Consider the following 26924-nt stretch of genomic DNA (forward strand, 5'->3'; position numbering starts at 1 on the left):
CAAATGTTAGTTTCTATCGTTTGGAGCTCAGGAGATCCTAGTCTGCGGAGAAACTTCGATCGGCATCAACGGAAACCAATGGTACACATTTTGTAAGCACACGGGCAGGAAGTTCAGTTGACGTTGCAAAGGTTTTTATATTCGAATTGTTTCGCAAATTCAGTTCAAATTTATCTCTAGCAAATCCATCTATACTGCGACTAAATTTATGGAATGGTATGTGTAAACTAGATTGAAAATAAAACACATTGTTCTGTCCATTTTTTTTTAAAAAAAAAGAGGAAAGGGACAATAAAGTGCGGAAGGCTAAAAGAAGTAACAAAAAGGAAAATTTTATTAATCTAACTAAAAAAAAAGTGCAGCATTCACGAAAAAGGTGCAACAAAGTGGATTCAATTCAGTTTCGTTTTATGCCCGGAAATACATATTTTCAACTTTGGTTGTTATAACAACTATATTTTTAGAAAAGGTGCTGTACCTTAAAATCCGTTCTCTATTAATTACATGCACAATTGCAATTACCATTTCCACAGAGGGGAGACAAATTGATGATGAGATAGATAATAAAGAAATGTTGATCTTTTCAGCTTTGTTTAGTTACACGCGATTGAAACACAGACATACAGAGAAATAATAAATTTCCTGGTACTAAAGCCCATAAAACTAAAACATACATGATCAGTCTCATCGACTCGGAAGTGACTTTATTTGCTGCTTTGTCGACGGACTTTTGCTACTTCGCTATTCATTTAGCTTTCCCGATGTCTAGACACTAGAAAATTTTAGTGCCCCTACCGGTAGAAAAACCATGAATCATGAGCCATGAACCGAACAACGGTAACTTATTCAAATCTTCCTTGCACTTTTGAATGTCTACTGGACTGGAGTGTGACACGAACACAAGAATATCGAGGACAGGGCAAAGCAGGCTTAGCAGTAGCTGAGTAATATTTTAAAAAAACAGTAGAACATCCACTTTTTTCCACTTCAAACTTAAAAATGGTCAGTCTCTGTTCACACTGATGGGATAGTAAATGGTGATGCTTATGGCAATCATAAAGAGCACAAAACGATGTAAATCATAGTATATAAATAAATTGTCATGCTGTTATCTTAGTTTAAGTTTAGGCCTTCTCTGCGGTAGGTTTCTTGAACATGATTGTGCAATACTTGTTTTTTATGTAATAAATTATGTTACCTATATCACATAAAAATCTGATCAAACGTTTAAATAGGTACTACATTTCTAATTATAGGTGTTTCTCCAGCAATTTCAAATCGTGATTTCATATTTAGATTGTATTCAAATCGAGTCATTTCCAGATAATGCTTCATTCTTATCTATCCATTAATACTTGAACATTTGGAATTTTACTTATACAATATGAAGTCAAGGAAGTAAGCAGTGGAATTTCACATAGTTTTCAGGTTCTCGATACAAGAAAATAGCTTATATTGGACTTTAGTTCCAAGCTAATAACAGAGGTGGGTTCAATTTAAGGTTGGGGCAGCGGTGGCTCAGTGGTAGAGCGTTCACCTCTGGTGCTAGGGGTCTCGGGTTCAAACCCTGCTCCCGCCAAGTGAACTTTGTGGTGGACAAACACCATGTGCGTGGGGTTTCTCGGGGTTCTCCCGTTTCCTCCCACTTTCTTCATTCCATCATTTTCATTCATTACTCATTATCACCGTCTTCTTTAGCCTAACCGGCATAAGCGTGGGACGTAAAACTCAAAATTTCATTTCATTTCATTTTCATTTCAATTTAAGGTAATTAGTGGTAACAATTTAATGTAACCCACCGTATTATCAATTCCACTAATTGCATTAAATTTGCTCCATCTCCATAATTAGGCCTTTCTGAGCAGTGTCGCAGATAAACCTTTATCTTGTATAGAGGTCCTCAACACATATAAGAAATCTGCTAGTAGACTTATTCAGTGTAGCCATCCTGCGAACAATTTCAGTAATTATCATAAATATGTCCAATCTCCGCGTTTCCGACCAAAGCCTTAGATTGTAATTGAGCTGCTTCCCACCTTCAAATTTATTTCGCCCACCAAAGTGTAATATATGTGAGCTTTACTGTTCTCCTTTAAAGTTTTTGTGCTTGTTACCGCTTGACAGTGTTATGTTCGTTACTGTCTAGGCCACGTGGTGACGAAAAACTGATGGCGCTATGTTTGTTTACGTCAAGTGACATAATATATAGTGGCGCACCCTGTGATAATCTACGAAAAACCGACATGTGCCAAAACTTCACTAAAATTGGTGCACTATTCCGACACGAGAAATGACAGAGGAAGGACTCTTATCAACTATCCTTTAATGGAACGAAAGATTCTATTCACATTAAAGATGGATATTGATGAAACTATTACTAACAAATTTACGTGCAACGAACATTCTGAAGAACTAATTCTACAGTTAAGAACTATTAATCGCGTCGTCTTCCATTTCTCGTCGTGTTCGCAAAAGACAAAACTGCAGCATGTTCAAGACATTAAATATGACACCAAATTAGTGCACGGATATCTAGTAATTATCCGTGCACTAAACTATAAAATAGCTTGGAGAGGCCAGTTATTGATATCCTCGCTAATTGAGGACCCGATTGAATAGATTGGCCTCTCCACGCTTTTTTATAGTTTAGTGCACGGATAATTATTAAGAAGATGAGGTGAATGCTGGATTCTAGGTGGTTTTCCTGAGTCATGACAAGTGATTCTATTTGGTACATGGGAGAAAGCACAATACAGTAATAAGATAAACTTTTTTCTTCCTCGGCTTATTCCTGGAGTATCCGATATACACATAAAGTCAAGTTGGCTGAAATATCGCTTGAAATCCTCAATACTCACACATTTGAAATTGAATTATTACTCGTTGTTTCAAAAAAAAAAAAAAAAAAAAAAAGTGTTCTGTTTTTAAAATTTTTACGGTATAAGTAACTCAATCAATTACATCTTAAACGTTCAACTAATTAGGTGTCTTAACACTTTGGGGATCCCATGGTACAATCTGTATAAAATACGGGGTGTTTCACGGTACATTGCGTTATAACTTCCTATTTGAGCTTTTTCATCCGTTTTTTTTTGTTTTTCAAATCCAGAGGCGTTGTAGAAGACCTTACGTATGGTTTCACACCTTCCTGCGTCGAGAGATAGGAGGTGATGACGTCATAATTCTAAAATATATATTTTCTTTTAATATTGCGGGGCCGTTCTATGTTCATTATTTTTTGGCGGGCTTATTTTTGCACGTAGAAGATTTAAATTTTGCACAAACATTCAGTCCACCGAGTAGTATTTACCAGATTTTTTCAGATTTCTGCGTTAAAACAGGGGGGGATCCAGAAGGGCAAATTTTGAAAAAGGGATATTTTTACCAAAAATCCCTTTCTTCGCGATTTTTCCGTCTTAGATACATGATGGAGACAAGTGAATGGTACCGCCGGAAAGGCAGTTCTATTCTCAAGAGAATGATGTGCGACACATGACCCTAGGGTAATTAGGGACGTGTCAGGAAATTTTGGCAATATACTTGAAATATACTTCTTTATAGGGGAATTTTGGACATTTTCGGTATTATTTTTTGCGGGCTTATTTTTCTACGTAGAAGATTCAAGTTGTGCACAAACATTCAGTCCGCCAAGGAGTATTTATCAGATTTTTTTCGTACTTCTGTGTTAAAACAGGGGGGTACAGAGGGGCTAAACGTTGAAAAAGGGAAATTTTTACCAAAAAATCCCTTTCACAGAATTTTCTAGCCTTAGATACATGATGGGGACAAGTGACAGGCAGTTCTATTCTGAAGAGAATGATGTGCAAACCATGATCCTAGGGTAATTAGGGATGTCTCAGGGAATGTTTAAAAATTTTCCTCTGTATACGGGAATATGGGACATTGTCGGTATATATTTTTTTGGCGGGCTTACTTTTGCACCTGGAAAATTGGAATTGTGCATAAACATTCAGCCCACTTAGTAGTATTTATCAGATTTTTTCAGATCTCTGCGTTAAAACAGGGGGTCCAGAGGGGCTAAAATTTGAAAAAAGGATATTTAGACCCAAAAATTCCCTTTTTTCGGGATTTTCCCGCTTTAGATACATGATGGAGACACGTGAGTCATACCGCCTGAAAGGCAGTTCTAAGCTGAAGAGAATGATTGGAAAAACATGATCCTAGGGTAATTAGGGATGTCTCAGGAAATTTTTTACCTGAGATCATGGTGTTTTACGGTAATTTGGGGCATGGTGGGAATTCCTGATAAAATTTCTCCCGGCCTTAGTACTCAAGATAGAAACTTCAAATTTGGCGCACACATTCAGTATGTCAAGTACTATTTATCCGATTTTTTAAATGGCTACGTTCAAACAGGGCCGCTCCAGAGGGGCCCAAAATGCGAGGGGGGAAATTTTCCCTCCTAAATTTTCCTTTTGACATCATTTTTCCCGCTCCTGGTATACGCAATGAGCATGCAAGTGGTACCATTTGAAAGCCAGCTCCATTCTGAAGAGAATGAGGTATAAACCATGATTCTGGGATAAATAGTGACGATGCAGTAGCTGCTTCAGTGAAAGTCTAAAAAACTAGCCTAAAAAGGCGGGTGCCGAAAAGGGATAAAGTTGACGTAAAATTGAGAGTATATACGTTTATTAACGAGTGGAAAAGATAACAAGATTATCTGAACAAAAATCGACTTGAATATAATTTAAACACACAATAAGACGGAAGGAGACATTTTCGAGGAGGCTGACAACCACTTTGACTATGTTCATGAAGAATGTTTTGAATCCAGTTTGGATAAATATACATTGTTGGAAGTCATGGCTAATACCGGTAAATTTGGGAGTGGTAGCAACATTATCTACAGATTTTACTTTGTTATTCAAAATCGTTAAAGACCCGAATGATATTGTTTATTTGTCCGATTTTATATTGGAACAAATATGATAGCTACAGATAATCTATGTATTCTTAGATGTGCGTATATATATAAAATTATTTATTTAATATATTCCGGAATCAATAAAAAAAAATTAAACATTAATATCACGATTTAAAATTCCAAGGTAAACGTGTATCACTAAAAATCTGCTACTTACTCAAATGTTTCTTTTTCCTCATCATGCTAATAATTAAAAGAGGCTACGGACTCTCGACGTTTATCCAAGTCATGAGGCTGATGGACCATTAACTTGACCACTCGACAAAGCACAACACCACGATCGTTATAAGTCGACATCATTTACAAATTATTAATAATTCAATAATATTATGGTCCAATTAATTTTTCGAAAAGTTTCTCATTTCTATCCGCAGCAGAAAGTTCAAAAGTAATTAATTATTATTTTAATTTTGCACTTAATGAAATTTATGTATTTATTATTCCTGATATTTATTTATATTATTTATATCTTGTTTATTCATTTTACTTTGAAACAGCTTTTCACTCATCTGAAAGAAACCAAACCTGAAATATTTCAAAAGGTGATTGCCATCAAGGGAGATTTTGCCTCTCCAGGATTAGGATTGGATTCTGAAAGTCGCAAATTGTTAGTGGAGAGTGTTTCAGTAGTGTTTCATTCGGCAGCGGTGGTATCCTTTATAAAAGACCCGCGGTCGCTTTTGGCAACTAACATCTCTGGAACCAAAAACCTACTTGATATAGCAAAGGAAATGACTCAACTTGTTGTAAGTAAATTGAACATTTTACAAGTTTCGAAGAAATGTTGAGTTTTCTGATGAATAAAGTTGATGTTTAAATAGTTGGATCTTTGTACTCAGTGTTTATACTTTAATCAATGATTAGATAATTACAGAGAACATTGCAGTAGCATGTGCGTAAAACGTTTGTGTAATACTGTAAGTAAATACATTTCAATATGTGAAATAACTGTGCATTATGCTGTATACCATGTGAATCAATAACTATTTCTTCCACCAGCAATACAACACCCAAGAAACGACATACTTACTAGCGACACAAAAGTTCGTGTTTCTTCCGATTTTCTCGAAAACTGCACATGACAACCTTGCACAAGCCTGAAAGGATGTTGAAATCTTTGAAATTAGACCCTGTAAGAGTCAGGTACTCAATGATAATATGTTAAACTTCTTGTAGAAATCCTTTGCCAGTAGATCCAGAAATGATTCAGTTTTGGGAAGGTGCTGAGTAATCGCTTTTAGTTAGAATTGCTCACAGTCACATTTTTACAATTGCTGCCTTAAGCCTCTATCCAACGTCAAAAATATCTTGAATATATACTGACTGCGTTCAAGCATTCACAATTATGTACTAAGTAGGCTGACAAATACAGGGTACAATGAAGAAAGTTATTCAACGAATTGTATGGAAAGTTATCACTGAAAAATGTCATAGCATATCACTTAATTCGAAGAATCACTGCAAAATATTGCCTGTGGATTGTCAATATAATGCTGCATTCAAGAGTGTGTATGTCTGTTTCTAGTTGTTTGCAGTAGTAATTGCCCCACTTGGTCTCACTTTGGACTTTGACCCCGACCTTTGTGACGTCATAGGTCAAAGGTCAATGACCTTGGCCCGGGGTCAATGACCTAGGGGTACCTAGGACCACCCCCTCTAAATTTTGGCAGGGGTACCTTGGCCCACCCCCTAAATTTTGGCAGGGGTGCCTAGGACCACCCCCCTTAAATTTTGGAAATTGCCAAATTTAAAAATTGGGTATGGTAGCCTAGGACCATAGTATGTACCTCTATCAGTATTGGGTGTCTATGTCGTTCCCTTTTATGGGTAAAAAAATGCCAAAAATTTAAATTTCGGGGGTTTTTGACCTAATTTATCCCCTTTGATGAGGTGTTATTACCCTATATAGTTATATGGGCGTATACAGGGGTCCATTACCTTTCATAAGACATGGGTATATTAATGCACCCCTTGAAAAATTTGGGAGGGGTACGTTGCCCCACCCCTTAAATTTTGGAAATTGACCAATTTTAACATTGGGTATTATAGTACCGGACCCTAATATGTATCATGATAAATTTGGGTGGTCCACCTCGTTCCCTTCTAGGGGTACAAAATTGCCAAATATATAAACGTAAGCAATACGTTATACCACGTGTTTGGTTTTTGACCTAATTTATCCCCTTTGATGAGGTGTTATTACCCTATATAGTTATATGGGCGTATACAGGGGTCCATTACCTTTCATAAGACATGGGTATATTAATGCACCCCTTGAAAAATTTGGGAAGGGTACCTTGGCCCACCCCTTAAATTTTGGAAATTGACCAATTTCAACATTGGGTATTATAGTACAGGCCCCTAATATGTATTATAATAAATTTGGGTGGTCCACCTCATTTCCTTCTAGGGGTACAAAATTGCCAAAAATATAAACGTAAGCAATACGTTATACCACGTGTTTGGTTTTTGGCTCAATTTATCCCCTTTGATGAGGTGTTATTACCTTATATGGTTATATGGTCATGTATAGGGGTCCATTCCCTTTCATAAGATATGGGTATATTTGTGCACCCCTTGAAAAATTTGGGAGGGGAACCTTGGCCCACCCCTTAAATTTTGGAAATTGACCAATTTAAACATTTGATATTATAGTACTGCACCCTAACATGTATTATGATAAATTTGGGTGGTCCACCTTGTTCCCTTCTAGGGGTACAAATTTGCCAAAATATAAACGTAAGCAATACGTTGTACCACGTGTTTGGTATTTTGGCCCAATTTATTTCCTTGGATGAAGTCCTATTACCTTATATGGTTATGTATAGGGGTCTATTCCCTATCATAAGACATAGGTACATTTGTGCACCCCGGGAGGGGTACCTTGGCCCACCCCTTAAATTTTGGAAATTGATCATTTTATATATTTGGTATTATAGTACTGGACCCTAACATGTATTATGATAAATTTGGGTGGTCCACCTCGTTTCCTTCTAGGGGTACAAAATTGCCAAAATATAAACGTAAGCAATACGTTATACCATGTGTTTGATTTTTGGTCGATTTTATCCCCTTTGATGAGGTGTTATTATCCTATTTAGTTATATGGTCATGTATAGGGGTCCATTACCTTTCATAAGACATGGGTATATTTGTGCACTCCTTTAAAAATTTGGGAAGGGTACTTTGGCCCACCCCTTAAATTTTGGAAATTGCCCAATTTAAACATTTGGTATTATAGTACAAGACCCTAATATGTATTATGATAAATTTGGGTGGTTCACCTCGTTCCCTTTTAGGGTACAAAATTGCCAAAAATATAAACGTAAGCATTACGTTGTACCACGTGTTTGGTTTTTGACCTAATTTATTCCTTTGGATGAGGTCCTATTACCTTATATGGTAATGTATAGGTGTTCATTCCCTATCATAAGACATAGGTACATTGATGCACCCGGGAGGGGATTCGGTATCATAGTACATGACTCAACATGTATCATGATAAATTTGGGTGGTCCACATCGTTCTCTTTTAGGGGTACAAAATTGCTAAAATATAAACATAAGCAATATGTTGTACCATGTGTTTGGTTTTTGGCCCAATTTCTTCCCTTTGATGAGGTTTTATTACCTTATATGGTCATGTATATAGGTTCATTTCATATCATAAGACATGAGTACATTGATGCATCCTTTAAAAATTTGGGAGGGGTATCTTGGCTCATCCACTCGGTTTTAGAAATTGTTTAATATAAGCATTTGGTATCATAGTACAGGTCTCCAATATGCACCACTATAAATTTGGATGGTCCACATCGTTCCCTTTTCATAGGTAAAGAACTACCAAAAATCAAATTTCGGAGGTTATTGACCCCAATTTAGCATGTTATATGGTTTATTACCTTTATATGTTTATGTTCCCTTTTAAATTTGGGAATTATCAAATAACAAAATTCGGTAAACGTTTTTTAGGGCCCATTGTAGATGTTGATGTTCCTCTTATGGCCAAATATTCAAAATTTAAATGTTATTGACCGGCTTTATTATTGAATAAGTACAGGATTTATTACTTTTTTCATAAGACACAGGTGTATTTGTGTACCAATCTTAAATTTTGGAAGGGATACATTTCTTATTGTCGTATCAATAATTGGTAATTGGATAGTATCTCATTCATTGGTTAAATCATTATGATCACGTGATCGGTTATTGACCTATGATGGGATTAGGAGTTCAGGACATTGGTACATTGAAACTTTGTAGGATAATTTGATAATGCGTCATTGGTTTTGATTATTCCCGCCAAATATAAACGTAAGCAAGACGTTGTACCACGTGATTGTCCTTGATGAGGTAGTGTACAGGGATTCATTTCCTTTGTTGTGGTACTTCTTAAGTTTGAGTACACACACACTTCTAGAAAACAGTTGGTTCTACTCAGGTAAACAATTGACGGACATTATTGACATTATTGAACATATAATGATATGATTAACTCTAAGACTTAGGTATATCAAGAGAAGTATTCTTTAAATTTGGGAATGGTGATAAACAGAATTTTAACATAAGGTGCGAAATTTGAAACAATACATTGAACTTTAGTCACAGCTCATAGTCTAAGATCATTGGTGGTGATTGATTTGAAATCTGATAGCTAACCTTATTGAATCTTATGACTCATAGACGAAAGGCAATACATGCTACAACACTGGCAAAGTTATTGTTAATGCAATTTGATTGGTTGATCACTATCTGTCGTGCAATCTGATTGGTTGATCACTATCTTTCGTGCAATCTGATTGGTTGATGATTTTCAAATCTTTGCTGTATTCAGTTTTAAGTTTTGTTTAACATTTAAAAATCTTGGTTTCGTTCAACATTTTGCACTCACTGATAAATATGATCAAAACCGTTTATTTGTTAATCGAATAGTTAAAAACCGGATAAAGTTTGACGGTTAACCGTGAAACGTAAAATTTTTTTAGTTTGAATTTTTTTTTGCTTGAAAATTTTGTTTAAAATTTTCGTTTGAAATTTTTGTTTGAAATTTTTTCTCGTTTGAAATTTTTTGTTTGAAAATTTTTGTTCGAAAATTTTGTTTAAAATTTTTTGTTTAAAATTTTTCGTTTCCAAATTTTTTGTTTGAATTTTTTGTTTCAAAATTTTTTCGTTTGAAATTTTTTGTTTGAATTTTTTTTCGTTTCAAAATTTTGTTTCAAAGATTTTTTGTTCTAAATTTTTGTTTCAAAGTTTGAGTTGACATTTTTAAAAGTTTGTGCACTCATTATTAAAGAACCGGAACTGTTTAGAACAAAAACCTTTGACAACATTGTGGTGCAATAGTACACGTCAGAACATGATAATGCAACGTCATCAGTTTTGCATCATATATAAGTATCGTTCGAGTTAGTATTCATGATAACATCATCATGGCTACTTGTCTGCAGTTTCTAAACACACGTGATGTGATGAAATCATTTACCAAGATTACTGATTTACAACAGAATGTACCTTATAGAATCTTAGCTAGCCAAATGATCCCTACAGAGTTTGGATTAAGAATCGTAGTGAAGCTTGAAAATGATAAGAATATAATTTTACCAGCAAGATATTTACCCATGGAAGCATCAAAACAAGAAGAACTGCTGCGTTTCTTAAATACTGGATCTGTATCTTTATGCTATAAAAGACTCTTGGGTCGAAGTCATCAATTTGAATTTAGTACACAGCCGGATTCGTCAGCAATTGTGATGAAATCATGAATTCAAACATCAACACATCAGACATAGTTGTATGAATGTGGTTGCTCGGCATGACGTCAGTAACTGTGATGAAATCATGAATTCAAATGTCAGCACATTCCTTTCCAATGACGTCAGTCGTAGTTCGATAAATCAACCAATACCGTGAAATCATTTGAGCAAGTGCTTTTCAGGAGGAAAGATGTGTACTTCTAACGATAAAGAGTTCATCTTCGCAAGCTATTATCCAATAAATATATTTCAAACAAAACATGTGATGATTGGTATCAGTGCTAGAACATTTGAACCTGTGATTCGATTGGGCAAAGCAGAACAATTTGGTGTACAACTGACCTGTGAAGAATGGCAAATATTATGTTCACGAATCGACCAAATGAACGATTATTTTCATGATGAGCTAAATGTGACCATAGTCAAATCATTAGGCTCAAATCATGAAGTGGTGCTGCGTACAGTCCTCGAAGAGAAGATGGTGCTGTTACGTAAAAAGAGTACATTCCATGTCCCTCGCAACATGGTGTATCTAACACAAACTGAATGGAACAAATTCATCAGCGTATTTCAGTGTGTTAAACATGCAGTGGAAGTGTGCAACAAAACTAGTATATTCCTGAAAAAGTACTATTTTGAAAAATGTGTTATGCATATTGTACAACATGTATCTAGATATTGTGATGGTTGTCAACATCGTTCGTGGGTGCATACCTGTATTGATAAACAGTTTATTTGTGATCAAATGGACATTGAGTTTCCACCAATTGATATCGCAATAGACCTTAAAAGACTTCAACTGGAATTAAAATTATATGCTAAAGACAAACTAGTGCAAGAAGTTCAAAATACATTGTATCGACAATATCCAGAACCACTATCTGGTATGGATGTATGTGGAGTGTAATAAAATGATCCATTTCAATGAATTGTGTTTTTTCATTTCAAGTACAACCCCAGGTTCTGACGTGTACTATTGCACCACAATGTTGTCAAAGGTTTTTGTTCTAAACAGTTCCGGTTCTTTACTAATGAGTGCACAAACTTTTAAAAATGTCAACTCAAACTTTGAAACAAAAATTTAGAACAAAAAATCTTTGAAACAAAATTTTGAAACGAAAAAAAATTCAAACAAAAAATTTCAAACGAAAAAATTTTGAAACAAAAAATTCAAACAAAAAATTTGGAAACGAAAAATTTTAAACAAAAAATTTTAAACAAAATTTTCGAACAAAAATTTTCAAACAAAAAATTTCAAACGAGAAAAAATTTCAAACAAAAATTTCAAACGAAAATTTTAAACAAAATTTTCAAGCAAAAAAATTCAAACTAAAAAAATTTTACGTTTCACGGTTAACCGTCAAACTTTATCCGGTTTTTAACTATTCGATTAACAAATAAACGGTTTTGATCATATTTATCAGTGAGTGCAAAATGTTGAACGAAACCAAGATTTTTAAATGTTAAACAAAACTTAAAACTGAATACAGCAAAGATTTGAAAATCATCAACCAATCAGATTGCACGAAAGATAGTGATCAACCAATCAGATTGCACGACAGATAGTGATCAACCAATCAAATTGCATTAACAATAACTTTGCCAGTGTTGTAGCATGTATTGCCTTTCGTCTATGAGTCATAAGATTCAATAAGGTTAGCTATCAGATTTCAAATCAATCACCACCAATGATCTTAGACTATGAGCTGTGACTAAAGTTCAATGTATTGTTTCAAATTTCGCACCTTATGTTAAAATTCTGTTTATCACCATTCCCAAATTTAAAGAATACTTCTCTTGATATACCTAAGTCTTAGAGTTAATCATATCATTATATGTTCAATAATGTCAATAATGTCCGTCAATTGTTTACCTGAGTAGAACCAACTGTTTTCTAGAAGTGTGTGTGTACTCAAACTTAAGAAGTACCACAACAAAGGAAATGAATCCCTGTACACTACCTCATCAAGGACAATCACGTGGTACAACGTCTTGCTTACGTTTATATTTGGCGGGAATAATCAAAACCAATGACGCATTATCAAATTATCCTACAAAGTTTCAATGTACCAATGTCCTGAACTCCTAATCCCATCATAGGTCAATAACCGATCACGTGATCATAATGATTTAACCAATGAATGAGATACTATCCAATTACCAATTATTGATACGACAATAAGAAATGTATCCCTTCCAAAATTTAAGATTGGTACACAAATACACCTGTGTCTTATGAAAAAAGTAATAAATCCTGTACTTATTCAATAATAAAGCCGGTCAATAACATTTAAATTTTGAATATTTGGCCATAAGAGGAACATCAACATCTACAATGGGCCCTAAAAAACGTTTACCGAATTTTGTTATTTGATAATTCCCAAATTTAAAAGGGAACATAAACATATAAAGGTAATAAACCATATAACATGCTAAATTGGGGTCAATAACCTCCGAAATTTGATTTTTGGTAGTTCTTTACCTATGAAAAGGGAACGATGTGGACCATCCAAATTTATAGTGGTGCATATTGGAGACCTGTACTATGATACCAAATGCTTATATTAAACAATTTCTAAAACCGAGTGGATGAGCCAAGATACCCCTCCCAAATTTTTAAAGGATGCATCAATGTACTCATGTCTTATGATATGAAATGAACCTATATACATGACCATATAAGGTAATAAAACCTCATCAAAGGGAAGAAATTGGGCCAAAAACCAAACACATGGTACAACATATTGCTTATGTTTATATTTTAGCAATTTTGTACCCCTAAAAGAGAACGATGTGGACCACCCAAATTTATCATGATACATGTTGAGTCATGTACTATGATACCGAATCCCCTCCCGGGTGCATCAATGTACCTATGTCTTATGATAGGGAATGAACACCTATACATTACCATATAAGGTAATAGGACCTCATCCAAAGGAATAAATTAGGTCAAAAACCAAACACGTGGTACAACGTAATGCTTACGTTTATATTTTTGGCAATTTTGTACCCTAAAAGGGAACGAGGTGAACCACCCAAATTTATCATAATACATATTAGGGTCTTGTACTATAATACCAAATGTTTAAATTGGGCAATTTCCAAAATTTAAGGGGTGGGCCAAAGTACCCTTCCCAAATTTTTAAAGGAGTGCACAAATATACCCATGTCTTATGAAAGGTAATGGACCCCTATACATGACCATATAACTAAATAGGATAATAACACCTCATCAAAGGGGATAAAATCGACCAAAAATCAAACACATGGTATAACGTATTGCTTACGTTTATATTTTGGCAATTTTGTACCCCTAGAAGGAAACGAGGTGGACCACCCAAATTTATCATAATACATGTTAGGGTCCAGTACTATAATACCAAATATATAAAATGATCAATTTCCAAAATTTAAGGGGTGGGCCAAGGTACCCCTCCCGGGGTGCACAAATGTACCTATGTCTTATGATAGGGAATAGACCCCTATACATAACCATATAAGGTAATAGGACTTCATCCAAGGAAATAAATTGGGCCAAAATACCAAACACGTGGTACAACGTATTGCTTACGTTTATATTTTGGCAAATTTGTACCCCTAGAAGGGAACAAGGTGGACCACCCAAATTTATCATAATACATGTTAGGGTGCAGTACTATAATACCAAATGTTTAAATTGGTCAATTTCCAAAATTTAAGGGGTGGGCCAAGGTTCCCCTCCCAAATTTTTCAAGGGGTGCACAAATATACCCATATCTTATGAAAGGGAATGGACCCCTATACATGACCATATAACCATATAAGGTAATAACACCTCATCAAAGGGGATAAATTGAGCCAAAAACCAAACACGTGGTATAACGTATTGCTTACGTTTATATTTTTGGCAATTTTGTACCCCTAGAAGGAAATGAGGTGGACCACCCAAATTTATTATAATACATATTAGGGGCCTGTACTATAATACCCAATGTTGAAATTGGTCAATTTCCAAAATTTAAGGGGTGGGCCAAGGTACCCTTCCCAAATTTTTCAAGGGGTGCATTAATATACCCATGTCTTATGAAAGGTAATGGACCCCTGTATACGCCCATATAACTATATAGGGTAATAACACCTCATCAAAGGGGATAAATTAGGTCAAAAACCAAACACGTGGTATAACGTATTGCTTACGTTTATATATTTGGCAATTTTGTACCCCTAGAAGGGAACGAGGTGGACCACCCAAATTTATCATGATACATATTAGGGTCCGGTACTATAATACCCAATGTTAAAATTGGTCAATTTCCAAAATTTAAGGGGTGGGGCAACGTACCCCTCCCAAATTTTTCAAGGGGTGCATTAATATACCCATGTCTTATGAAAGGTAATGGACCCCTGTATACGCCCATATAACTATATAGGGTAATAACACCTCATCAAAGGGGATAAATTAGGTCAAAAACCCCCGAAATTTAAATTTTTGGCATTTTTTTACCCATAAAAGGGAACGACATAGACACCCAATACTGATAGAGGTACATACTATGGTCCTAGGCTACCATACCCAATTTTTAAATTTGGCAATTTCCAAAATTTAAGGGGGGTGGTCCTAGGCACCCCTGCCAAAATTTAGGGGGTGGGCCAAGGTACCCCTGCCAAAATTTAGAGGGGGTGGTGCTAGGTACCCCTAGGTCATTGACCCCGGGCCAAGGTCATTGACCTTTGACCTATGACGTCACAAAGGTCGGGGTCAAAGTCCAAAGTGAGACCAAGTGGGGCAATTACTACTTTTGCATTTAATTTTGAGAATATTTGGCTTTCAAGAAGTAAGTGAGATTTGATAAAATTTAAAACGTCAACATTGTGATCAAGTTCTTTCTTGAATGACTGCAGTATCTTCTTTGGAGAAAGGCTTCTTGATGGACATAGCGATTGTTACAATTCACATAATTTGGTACATTCTTCGTCTGAGAAATTAGTTAATTTTTAAATTTGACATACCACGTGCACATCTTTATTCAGGCCCTTTATGTTTATTTCACGAAATACTTTTTCTTAAAAGAGTAAAGAAGAAAAGTCATTAAAAGTCTTAAAATTGGACCCTTTTGTGAATTCTAGAAATTCACTAGGAAATCTAAGAGATCTTCTCATATGGAGCATATGAAAACTAACATATGATATATATTTGCTTGGAACGTCCATACATACTTTTTATCAAACACAAATTGGTAAGATAGTGAAATATTGCAAGTCTGTATCCTCGCAATGAGTCCGTTTTAAAGTATATCAGCAAATTCATTATTACAATTTCTTCGTTTCATTGTGTTTTTGACAAAGGTCTTTGCATATCTGCATCTCAGAAAACCTGGACGCAGAAAGCGACCCAAAACGTGTGTTCATACCGTCTTAAGACTATCATCGCAAGCGGTTTCAACCCCAATGTCTCAAGTGATGATTAGGTTGCGTGATCGTGGACCCTGAAATATACACCAATAGAATTAAAGACATTTCGGGAGGAAAGGAAAACTTGCAAATATTAGTAACAGCTTAGGCCGATACGTGGCTTACTTGGTGATAATGTAAATTTTCAGCTGCAGTTTGTTTATATATATAAAAATGTGTGTGTGTGTGTGTGTGTGTGTGTGTGTGTGTACGTGTGTGTGTTTGTGTGTGTGCGCGAGGTCTCCATTAAACTTATTTGGGATCGTAATAAGACTTATGCGAGAGTAGTAAGAATTTGGGCGTGTTCTGATAAACTAACATTTGATGGAATTAAATTGATTAATTCAAATTTATACTTTCTTCACACGAATTTATTCCCTTCCTATTGACAAAGGTTCTAACAAGAATAATCATTTGCCGTACTGTAGTCTGGATTTTATTCAGAAGTCTCTTCGTAGGTTCAATTCAGCAGTTTTCTATCATCGAAACCGGCAGTACACTAAAGAATGCGGAATCCAGACAGAGTGGTATTATCAGGAAACAGCAATGTACTCATAGAAAATACAGTTAAACTTCAATGGATTGTTCTTTCCAATTATGATACAAACAATATATATATATATATATATATATATATATATATATATATATATATATATATATATATATATATAATGCACGTAAGTGTGCTTCTGTGGCATAAAAGCTAGTAGTGCTTTTCATTATATCTTTTAGCGATAAGGGACATTTCCACTGATTTTTTTTATTGCTCTCAAAAAAACTTTCCAACTTGCTGATTACGAAGAACATTTTCATTTACTCATGGGATGATTCTATTTAGTCGAAATTTACGATTGAATTACAATTGAATTCGTGCGCCTAAACCATGACCACCATGTTTGTCGGTACAGGGGGAAATGTCTGTGCCACTAACTAGCAAAACTACATAGCGAAAGATACAATGCATGTTTTTCAAATGTGTACGATGTTGCTAATTACACACAGAACAAGAAAAGAAACAGGATTTAAGGGTTCTCTGAAAATAAAGCTATTTGTCTGTTTATTTATTACCATTTATTTGAATATACTTGAGTATATTAGAACAAAGTTGTATTGTAGTAAGTTGCAATATTACTCACATTGTTTGTAGCCTGAGGTAATAAACTAATTAATGTTTCCATGTTTGGGATCACCGACCGACCTTACGAAACGAATTTTATTCATTCTTTAGGAAAAATCTACAGCAAATATAAAATCAAAGTGATTTGATAGTACGATTCTAATTTCGTGTATGCAAGTTCGTCGTGGATTCGATAGTTATGCGTTCAGGGGGAGGCCCGAGGAAATTAACACATGAGAAAGCATTTCTCCAAATAAAAATAACCTAAATTCTTTACTACGTGGACATAAATACTTATGATGATAATCATTTCCAAAAGTTTTCTGAGAATTCACAGGCTATTATGGAACTCCTTTTTACATTAGCATATTTCACCATAATATCTTCGCGCTTACTGTCGTTTTCTCTAGCTCATGGTATATACTCGTAAATTGTTTATATTAGTCAATGTGAACATTTACAGATCGACTGAAATGTTTTGAACTCAGAGGTAACATTTAAACCAACATATCAACAGATATGGTAACACAGTAATGATAACAAATTAGGTACAATTGACTTATTATTGAATAAAATAGAACGAATTTTCTACTATTATGTTCCACAAATATGTTCTGTAGGCAAAGGGGGATGGTTGATTAGTGAGAGTGAATGATTATAAAAGATTCGGTGGAATGGCCATGTGGGAGGAAACAAGAATTGCGAGAAATCCCACAGACACGATGTTGTTCATTGACGTGGGTTCGAACCAGGGATCCCATACACTAGAGGTGAGAGCTCTACTATTGATTCACCGTATCCTTTGATTACTTGTGATATATCATGACGAGTAATAAACACAATATTCTGTTACTGTGAGTGAAGCAATATAAGAGAAATCAGTCTACACGGACTAAACTTAACAAATGACTGCACTCTTCAAGTGTTTGATTTTGTGATTTTTTCACTTGTGGGTATCGAAAAACACAAAACTCAATACCCTAAATATACAATATTTTGGAAATGTACCACCATATGCCAAACCTTAATCACCTCAGAGCTAACGAGGGAAAGAATATAAATAAATTTACGTTCGTGTACTTAGAACACTATTTCGTGTGAGACTATTGAAAAGAAAAATTTGAAGTTTCAAAGTGACAACACATGTAATACATAATGCATTTCTGTCAATATTTCTCTTGTTCAGGCTCGAATAATCCCGAACGGAAGGTAGACAAGGCGATTAGAAATACGAGTATGGCTCCTAAATAAGTTAAATCCAAAATAAAATTATACAGGTTCATGTATAAAATTGTATTATTATGGTACCCAGGTTTGAGAACAGGCGTCTAGGTCACAAGAAAAAAATTCGACCACTTTTCTTGTTGTGATGTTTTTTCTGAACCTGTAACGAAAAACACCCTTAATCACCCTTCTTTTTCAGAATGACCACCCCTGGCCAAAATCCGTACTTGAAAAGAATGAAAGAACAGCACACATCTAACCTTCAAAATACAGACCCGCCCACCGGGGAAATAATCCTGAAAAAAAACGAGGAGAGCTTTCGCCGGTACTGTATTAAAAGGCCGCGTAGCGCACCCAGAATATGTATATGTATAACTCTCACCTTTAATTTATGAAATTGCAAGCAAAATTTCTCAGTTGTTTTAAGGAAGTTAATTAGCAATGACAAACCTACTATTTCAATTTTAACAAGGATAAACAATTTATTCTAACAAAGAAAAAAATAAATAATAATAATAATAAATAAAAAAAAACATAGTACACAATATATTAACAGTTGGATATTAATAGTAATAATAAGAATAAACAATCTTACTGTTTCTGATAGAAAAACAGCCTAGCATACATTTAAAAAAATCGCCATTCCAACATGGCCGACACCAGCCTCTAATTTTCGTCTTTCAGTTATCTATTTTTCAATCAGCAATATTTTACACTTGCTCGTGACTAAATATGTCAATCCATAAGTATTTATCGTTTTTCAAATATATTTGAGTATATTCACGAAATTTCCAATGATAAATTTCTCACCAATTTTCACAAAAAAAACAATAATTTAATTTAACAAATCGTAAAGAACAAACACTACGTACCTCGAACAGTGACCAACTGACGATCTACGTCAGTTGATCCGTGGCTTCCATTCCGGGTTCAAAACCAACCAATCACAATCCGGATTTTATATCACGAGGACCTCGTCATTTTACATTACCAGCTGTTACCAGATCTTCGAATATATTTTCATAATACACTACCAACCTGATTTTGAGACCAAAAAGGTAGGATGGAAAAGGGCGAAGGGAGAATAAGGTTTTATGTTTCTATAAAAATAAAAGATGGCGCCATCTACTTCCTAATAAATCCATAATAATAACTGGCCTATATATATATATATATATATATATATATATATATATATATATATATCACCCAAATCCACATTACATATTTGTGACGATCCACGTCGTCACACATCCCCCTCCGTAGATGAAAAATTTTACTCAAAGAAATTTTTCATTACTGACCAATTTTCAATAAAATAAACAAATTAAATCATCTTAACCAGATTTGAGGAGTACCTTACACATTTTTCAATGAAGATGAAATGAAATGATGGAAAAAAGTGTTAGTAGATGATTGATTGATTATGAAGGTGAACAATAACAACAAAATATACACACAAAACCGGTACCCTCACTTCTCATTATGCTTTTCAATTTTCACTGATGTTATTAACATTTCTTTGTTCTCTATATAATTTTGCTAAACTTGTATGGGTAACAACCATTTTACCATCTTCAGTCTTATATTGAAGTATATTGGCAGTAGGTTTAGATACGACTGTCATTGGCCCCCACCACTGTGGCATCAATGACTTTGTTACGTTATCTTTCAAGGAAGATTTTAACAGAGACTTAAACAACACCCTGTCTCCGACAGCAAACGTGACTGGAAGCATCCGCTTATTATACAACCGACGCCTTGCTTCCCATGCTTTATCCATATTAACAAAAGCTTGTTCCCATATTTGGGCATTATTAGGACCCTCCAAATCCTCAGGTAATACTCCACTTTACCATCAACGTATCCACCGGTTCTCTCCCAAAAAACAGACGAAATGGACTAAACTTAAGCTCCGCATGTTCCGCAGCATTAAGACAAAATTGGAGCTCATTCAGGAAACGCACCCATTTCTCCTGCTTACCATCCAGATATGCCCGAAGACTCGTTTTAACCAGTCTCACATATTTTTCGACTGCGTTCCCTCCTGGAAAATACGGAGAACAGCGTATGTGCTTTATCCCATTACCAAACAAAAAGTGTCTGAAATAGGCCGATGAAAAACAAGGGCCCCGGTCCGTGGAAATAGCTCTAATAAATCCATATTTACAGAAAATATCATATAACGCCTTAACTACTAACTTACTAGTAGCATTGCGTAACGGAACTAAATGTAGATAACGACTCGCATTATCTAAGCACAGAAGGACATACTGATACCCGAAACTAGAAGTCAACGGCCCCGCTAAGTCTGCGTAATAATGGGCGTTAATTTCCTACAATATTCCGGAATTAGTTGTCCTTGCGGAAGAGTATTTCGTGCCTTTACTAATTGACACTCATGGCACGAGCGAACGAAGTCCCGCACTTCGTTGAATATATTTGGCCAAGAAAAATATCTACAAATCTTTTTGTATACCTTCAATAAACCTAAGTGCCCGCCATTAGGCAATAAAGTATGATAATAACTTAGTAGTAGAGGTCTCAATATACCTGGGACGAGTATTTTATAAGGCGACACCTTGGCCTTGGTTTTTATGTATAAAGTATGTATCATTAACTTATATTGTTGATGCTCTCCGCCATGGCTCTTTACCATCTCATAAATATCCTTAGTATCTGCCTCTGATTGCTGATACTGTTTAATGTCCTCATGTGCTAGCAGTAAATTCCACAGACTATACATATATCCCTCTGAGTCATTAAAAGGACAAGGATCAACATCAATATCACTCGGATTTATCTCATAAATCCTTGAAAGAAAATCTACCTGATAGTTCTTATAAGACGAGACATGCACTATTTTAAATCTGAACTCAAATAAGTTCTGCACAATGTTGGCATATCTTCCTAAGTTCTTAGGGTTTCGCAGCATATTAACCAAGGCACTATTATCCGTGAAAATAGTAAACTCCGAACACAAAAACGGGCGAAATCTCATTACCGCATTATATATAGCAAGAAGTTCAAGTTGAAAAATAGTGCGATTAAAATCAGCTGGTTTCAAAGTTTTACTGTAGAACCAAACAGGACGCAATAAACCTTGCTCATCCTTTTGTGACAAAATAGCCGCTTGGCAACGTAAAGTTGCATCGGTATGCAAGTAAAAGCGCTTACTCATGTCTGGAATTCGCAAAATAATTTTTTCAGCAAAAGCCTCTTTTATTTGCGCAAGACTCGCATCCTGTAACGGACCCCACTCAAACTTCACCTTCGGAGATCTTAATCGATTCATCGGTTCTACGATACCTGCATAATTATCGCAGAATTTAGCGTAGAAATTTAAAAATCCTAATATTTTACACAACCCCCGGCGATTTACAGGCGGACGGGGATCCTGTATGGCTTGCAACATATCTGGCAACATAGATATCTCACCATCTTTAATAAGAAACCCAAAAATTCGATACTACTTCTCAAAAGTAAACATTTATCTGGTGAGATGGTTAAGCCCCTTTTCGCAAAACGCGATAAGACTTCTTCTAATAACCGATTATGTTCTTGGATTGTAGAACTAAAGATCACAATGTCATCTGCATAGTATTCTACCCCGCGCCCACGTAGGTCTCCCAGGATATCATCCAAGGCCCTCATAAGTGCTTGTACTCCGACACAGATACCCATGGGGATTCGCAAATATTCATATAATTTATCCTGTACGGCGAATGCTGTTAGCTTACGGCTATCGGAGTCAACTGTAATTGGAAAAAGGCTTTTTTTCATCGATCTTGCTTACATATTTAGCTTTAGCGAGCGAACTAATGCATTCCTCTATATTAGGACATGGTAAGCCGTCCCCACAAATGAGCCTATTCAGTTTAGAGTAATTGACTACTAATCGAGGTGACCCATCTTTATTACGCACTAGGAAACACGGAGATCTATATTCAGACTTAGAAGGTTGTATCACACCATTTTCTAATAATTTTTCAATTAAGTTCGATAACTCTTGTTGCTGACTTTTCGAAAAAGGATATTGGCGCTCCCGAACTACTTCATCAGACTTTAATTGAATAGTGTATTCAAAGTCACTGATAGTACCAATTCGGTGGGTAATGACATTCGCATATTTATCTAATAAATATTCTACATACTGAACCAAAGTAGGATCTTGTTTCACCATATCCTCATCAATACCATTCAAAATCTTAACCTTTTCATCTGTACTAATTTCCCACTTATCGCTTTTACAATTATTAAATGCTAATAGTAACGGATCCCCTTCCTGACCCAAAACATCAGAAAAATTATAATCTTCATTACTATAACAAGACGTTACATCATTATTAACACACTGTTTTTCTCCCACTATTGGCATAGAACTAATAGAGCCACCTATATCCGCGACACTTTTTCGATTAGAATTAAAGCTGGAATTCTCTTTTAGTTCCGCAATCGAATATTTATTGTTTCTCAGACCGTTTACTATTTTATGTTGTTTCTTCTGGAATGAATGCTATTTGTCAAACCTGTTCCTTTCCTCTCCATTACCAAACATCCTTGGACCACCAGCCGAAGTTCCAGTCTCGCTCTCTCTACCAGCAGTAGTTTCAGGAAAACTCGAGCGAGCGAACACCAATTGCCTATTTAGTCCACGTTTGTTCTTTCTTTTGCTCCAGGGCGTACCATCGGGACTAGAGATATCTCCCAAAAATAGCCTAGCGGATGACCCTCCGTCGCCAGGACCCCTGGAATGACAAGAAGCCGCAGAAGAATTCGTTTGGAAAAATGAGGGGGAGGGGAAGTCAGCAAGAGGGGTTGTAGCATTTCCTTTGCTAAAAACAACCTTAGATTCATTGAAGTCCACTAAAACTCCTTCCTGACGAAAACAGTCTAGTCCCATCAAAATGGGAAATTCCAAATCTTTGAACAAAAACAGTTTGCATTTAAAGGTGTAATTATTCACCGTAAACGGAACCAAAACTGAAGGTATCAACACCATAGATTCGTTATTTATAGTCTTTCCTTTAAAGCACTCTTTATAATTTACTTGCACATCACTAGAGTTTTTAATTTTATTGAAGAGCTCCAAATTCAAAAGATTAGTCACACACCCACTATCTAAACAACTATTCACTGCGATTCCACATAATTTAACTTCAATACATGCCGCATCATCTTTTTTATTTAAACGATTTAAGTTCCTATTAGTCTTATTTGAAAAAGAAGAAAATGTCTTCGAAGTTTTGTTTTCTGGGCATAGCCTCACAGGATGTGGACCCTGACATTTGTAACAGCGTATAGTTCTACGAGAATTCTTAAAGTCACTCCCTACCGGAGCATCCGGCAACCCTGTTTGGGACCTCATTTTATAAGTAAACTGCTTTATATAAAGTTCATGATACCTGTATTCACTAACTAGTTTGTTAAGTTCATCTATTGTCTGGGGTTTTATATGGTAAAACAACCGCTCCCTTATGTTTGGAATAACGCCACTAGTAATAAAACTAATCAGCTTTTCGTCCCCACAACGCAACTTCAAAAGTTTATCAACAGTTGTTACACGCTTTACAAAAGCTTTTAAATCCTCGTTATTCTCTTGATGGCGATATATGTATTCTACTATTATTCTCTGAATAGCACATTCTGATAATAAATTATGAAAAACAAAATCACGTGCAAAATCCCAGCTTTTACATGTATGTGGCAGCTCGTTCAGAATTTCCTGCAGTGGACCCGTAACTTTCCCACGCAATGAATACAAAACCGCAGAAAAAGGAAAACGCTCAATATTACAAAATTCATCAATCTTTTGATTAATTGATACAATTTTAAAGGATCCGTACCATCACAATTCTCTAATGATTCCATGAATGAACGTAAAACTAAAAATGCTGATGACTGTTCCATCTTATTAAAACAACTATATTGTGTCAATTCAGATAGAGGTTCTGCTCTAGCTCCTTCGTTCACCGAGCTAAAAGGTAAATGACCTGGCTGACTGCCAGCTGTTTGCACACACACACTTCCATCCGGCTGTGTGGTTGTGTTATCAGTGCCTCTACCTTGACCTACTACAACCCACGAACCAACAGGTGTAGACTTGCTGTTAGCAATTGTTATGGACAACAGCAGTTTCTTAGCGTCACTTTCATTCATAGAAAATATTTTTGATTGCTTTTCGTCTATAGTCATATTCAAAAACGCATTAACATCCACAGGAATTTCGTCTACAAACTCTTCTTCAAGAAAGAAACTAGAGTCACCACCTACAGCCATTTTTTTATTTTTGGATACGATTCTATACTTATATACTAGATAGCATGGGTTCGATCCCCAGAACCAATTCCTTGAACTGCCGTACATAGACTTCCTACAAGGTATCCAATTAATATATACGAGCAAGTAATTACATACACCGCCTTGACTTTATATGCCATTAACATGAAAAGTAAACAACTGAATTTATATTTAAATTTAATAAGTGAGAGTATTTTAACTGAGTTGGTCACTGTTCTGTAACGAAAAACACCCTTAATCCCCCTTCTTTTTCAGAATGACCACCCCGGGCCAAAATCCGTACTTGAAAAGAATGAAAGAACAGCACACATCTAACCTTCAAAATACAGACCCGCCCACCGGGGAAATAATCCTGAAAAAAAACGAGGAGAGCTTTCGCTGGTACTGTATTAAAGGGCCCCGTAGCGCACCCAGAATATGTATATGTATAACTCTCACCTTTAATTTACGAAATTGCAAGCAAAATTTCTCAGTTGTTTTAAGGAAGTTAATTAGCAATGACAAACCTACTATTTCAATTTTAACAAGGATAAACAATTTATTATAACAAAGAAAAAATAAATAATAATAATAAAAAAATAAAAAAAACAAATAGTACACAAAATATTAACAGTTGGATATTAATAGTAATAATAAGAATAAACAATCTTACTGTTTCTGATAGAAAAACAGCCTAGCATACATTTAAAAAAAATCGCCATTCCAACATGGCCTACACCGACCTCTAATTTTCGTCTTTCAGTTATCTAATTTTTCAATCAGCAATATTTTACACTTGCTCGTGACTAAATATGTCAATCCATAAATATTTATCGTTTTTCAAATATATTTGAGTATACTCACGAAATTTCCAATGATAAATTTCTCACCAATTTTCACAAAAAAACAATAATTTAATTTAACAAATCGTAAAGAACAAACACTACGTACCTCGAACAGTGACCAACTGACGATCTACGTCAGTTGATCCATGGCTTCCATTCCGGGTTCAAAACCAACCAATCACCATCCGGATTTTATATCACGAGGACCTCGTCATTTTACATTACCAGCTGTTACCAGATCTTCGAATATATTTTCATAATACACTACCAACCTGATTTTGAGACCAAAAAGGTAGGATGGAAAAGGGCGAAGGGAGAATAAGGTCTTATGTCTCCATAAAAATAAAAGATGGCGCCATCTACTTCCTAATAAATCCATAATAATAAGTGACCTATTTATATATATATATCGCCCAAATCCACATTACATATTTGTGACGATCCCCATCGTCACAAACCTAACCATCTGTCTGCCTCTATTCGCTACAGCTTTCCTCAGTTTTGAACCACTGCATGTTCCTTTTATAAATATAGTAAAAATAGTTAAGCGCTATATACCAGTAATACGATTCGTTGTAGCAATGGTGTGGGGTGACTAATTGCTAATGTGTACAGTAAATAGTATAATAATGTAAGGGTGTAAAAGGATACGGTCTTTTTTAAAGGAATTAAAAACTTTTTGGTGCAGAAAGTGCTTATTTGTACCGTAGTATAATAACATGGAAATTCATGACAAGTCTTCAAAATAAAGATAAACTATATAGTGGCCTAGATATTCTCAATCTGCGCGTGACTTAATTTGAAATGATATAGTAATTAGACTCCTAGTGTCTTATGCAGAGTCGTTTTGACGTGTGATTAGTGATATACTAAACAGTTAGACTAACATATGTTTCCTGCAGTAGTCAGCCCTTTAGTATGACAGTAGGGTGCAGCGTTTTACCACTTTTTTCTCGAAACAAAATGTAATACTTGACAAAAGTGGCCCACCCACATGGACATTACAGGTATAAATTCTTTTTCAAATCGGATAATATCTTCTGTGAGAACTATTGTCTCAAAGTTTGAGAATTTCACTGAAAATTACAAAAAATACCAAAGTTGTTCGTTAATTTTATTTATGTTAAAGTGAATATATTTTTGGTTAAATACATGTTAGTTGCTATGAAAACTGACATTCAAGTATAAACATGCCAGTTATATGCCCTTGGGGGAAGATAGGGGTGCTTCCTATGGGGCCAGAAAAGGCGGCAAATTCAGTACAGTTAAGCGGTTGTGCAGCTCGTCGTTCACCTGGCCAAGCGACCCAGAGCCCACCAAGTG

General features: G+C 35.4%; 1 protein-coding gene across 1 annotated transcript in view; it reads left to right on the forward strand.

The window, feature by feature from the left end:
* The window catches only part of LOC145660797 (putative fatty acyl-CoA reductase CG5065), a 98088-nt gene that overhangs the window by 28707 nt on the left and 42457 nt on the right, over positions 1-26924 (forward strand). The window contains exon 2 of the mRNA XM_081726207.1: positions 5446-5694. Coding sequence (XP_081582333.1) covers positions 5446-5694 — 249 coding nt within the window. The remainder of the gene's footprint in view (positions 1-5445; positions 5695-26924) is intronic.

This window comes from Thermobia domestica, chromosome 9 (genome assembly GCF_964235325.1).
Source record: "Thermobia domestica chromosome 9, izTheDome1.hap1.1, whole genome shotgun sequence".
Lineage (NCBI taxonomy): Eukaryota > Metazoa > Arthropoda > Insecta > Zygentoma > Lepismatidae > Thermobia > Thermobia domestica.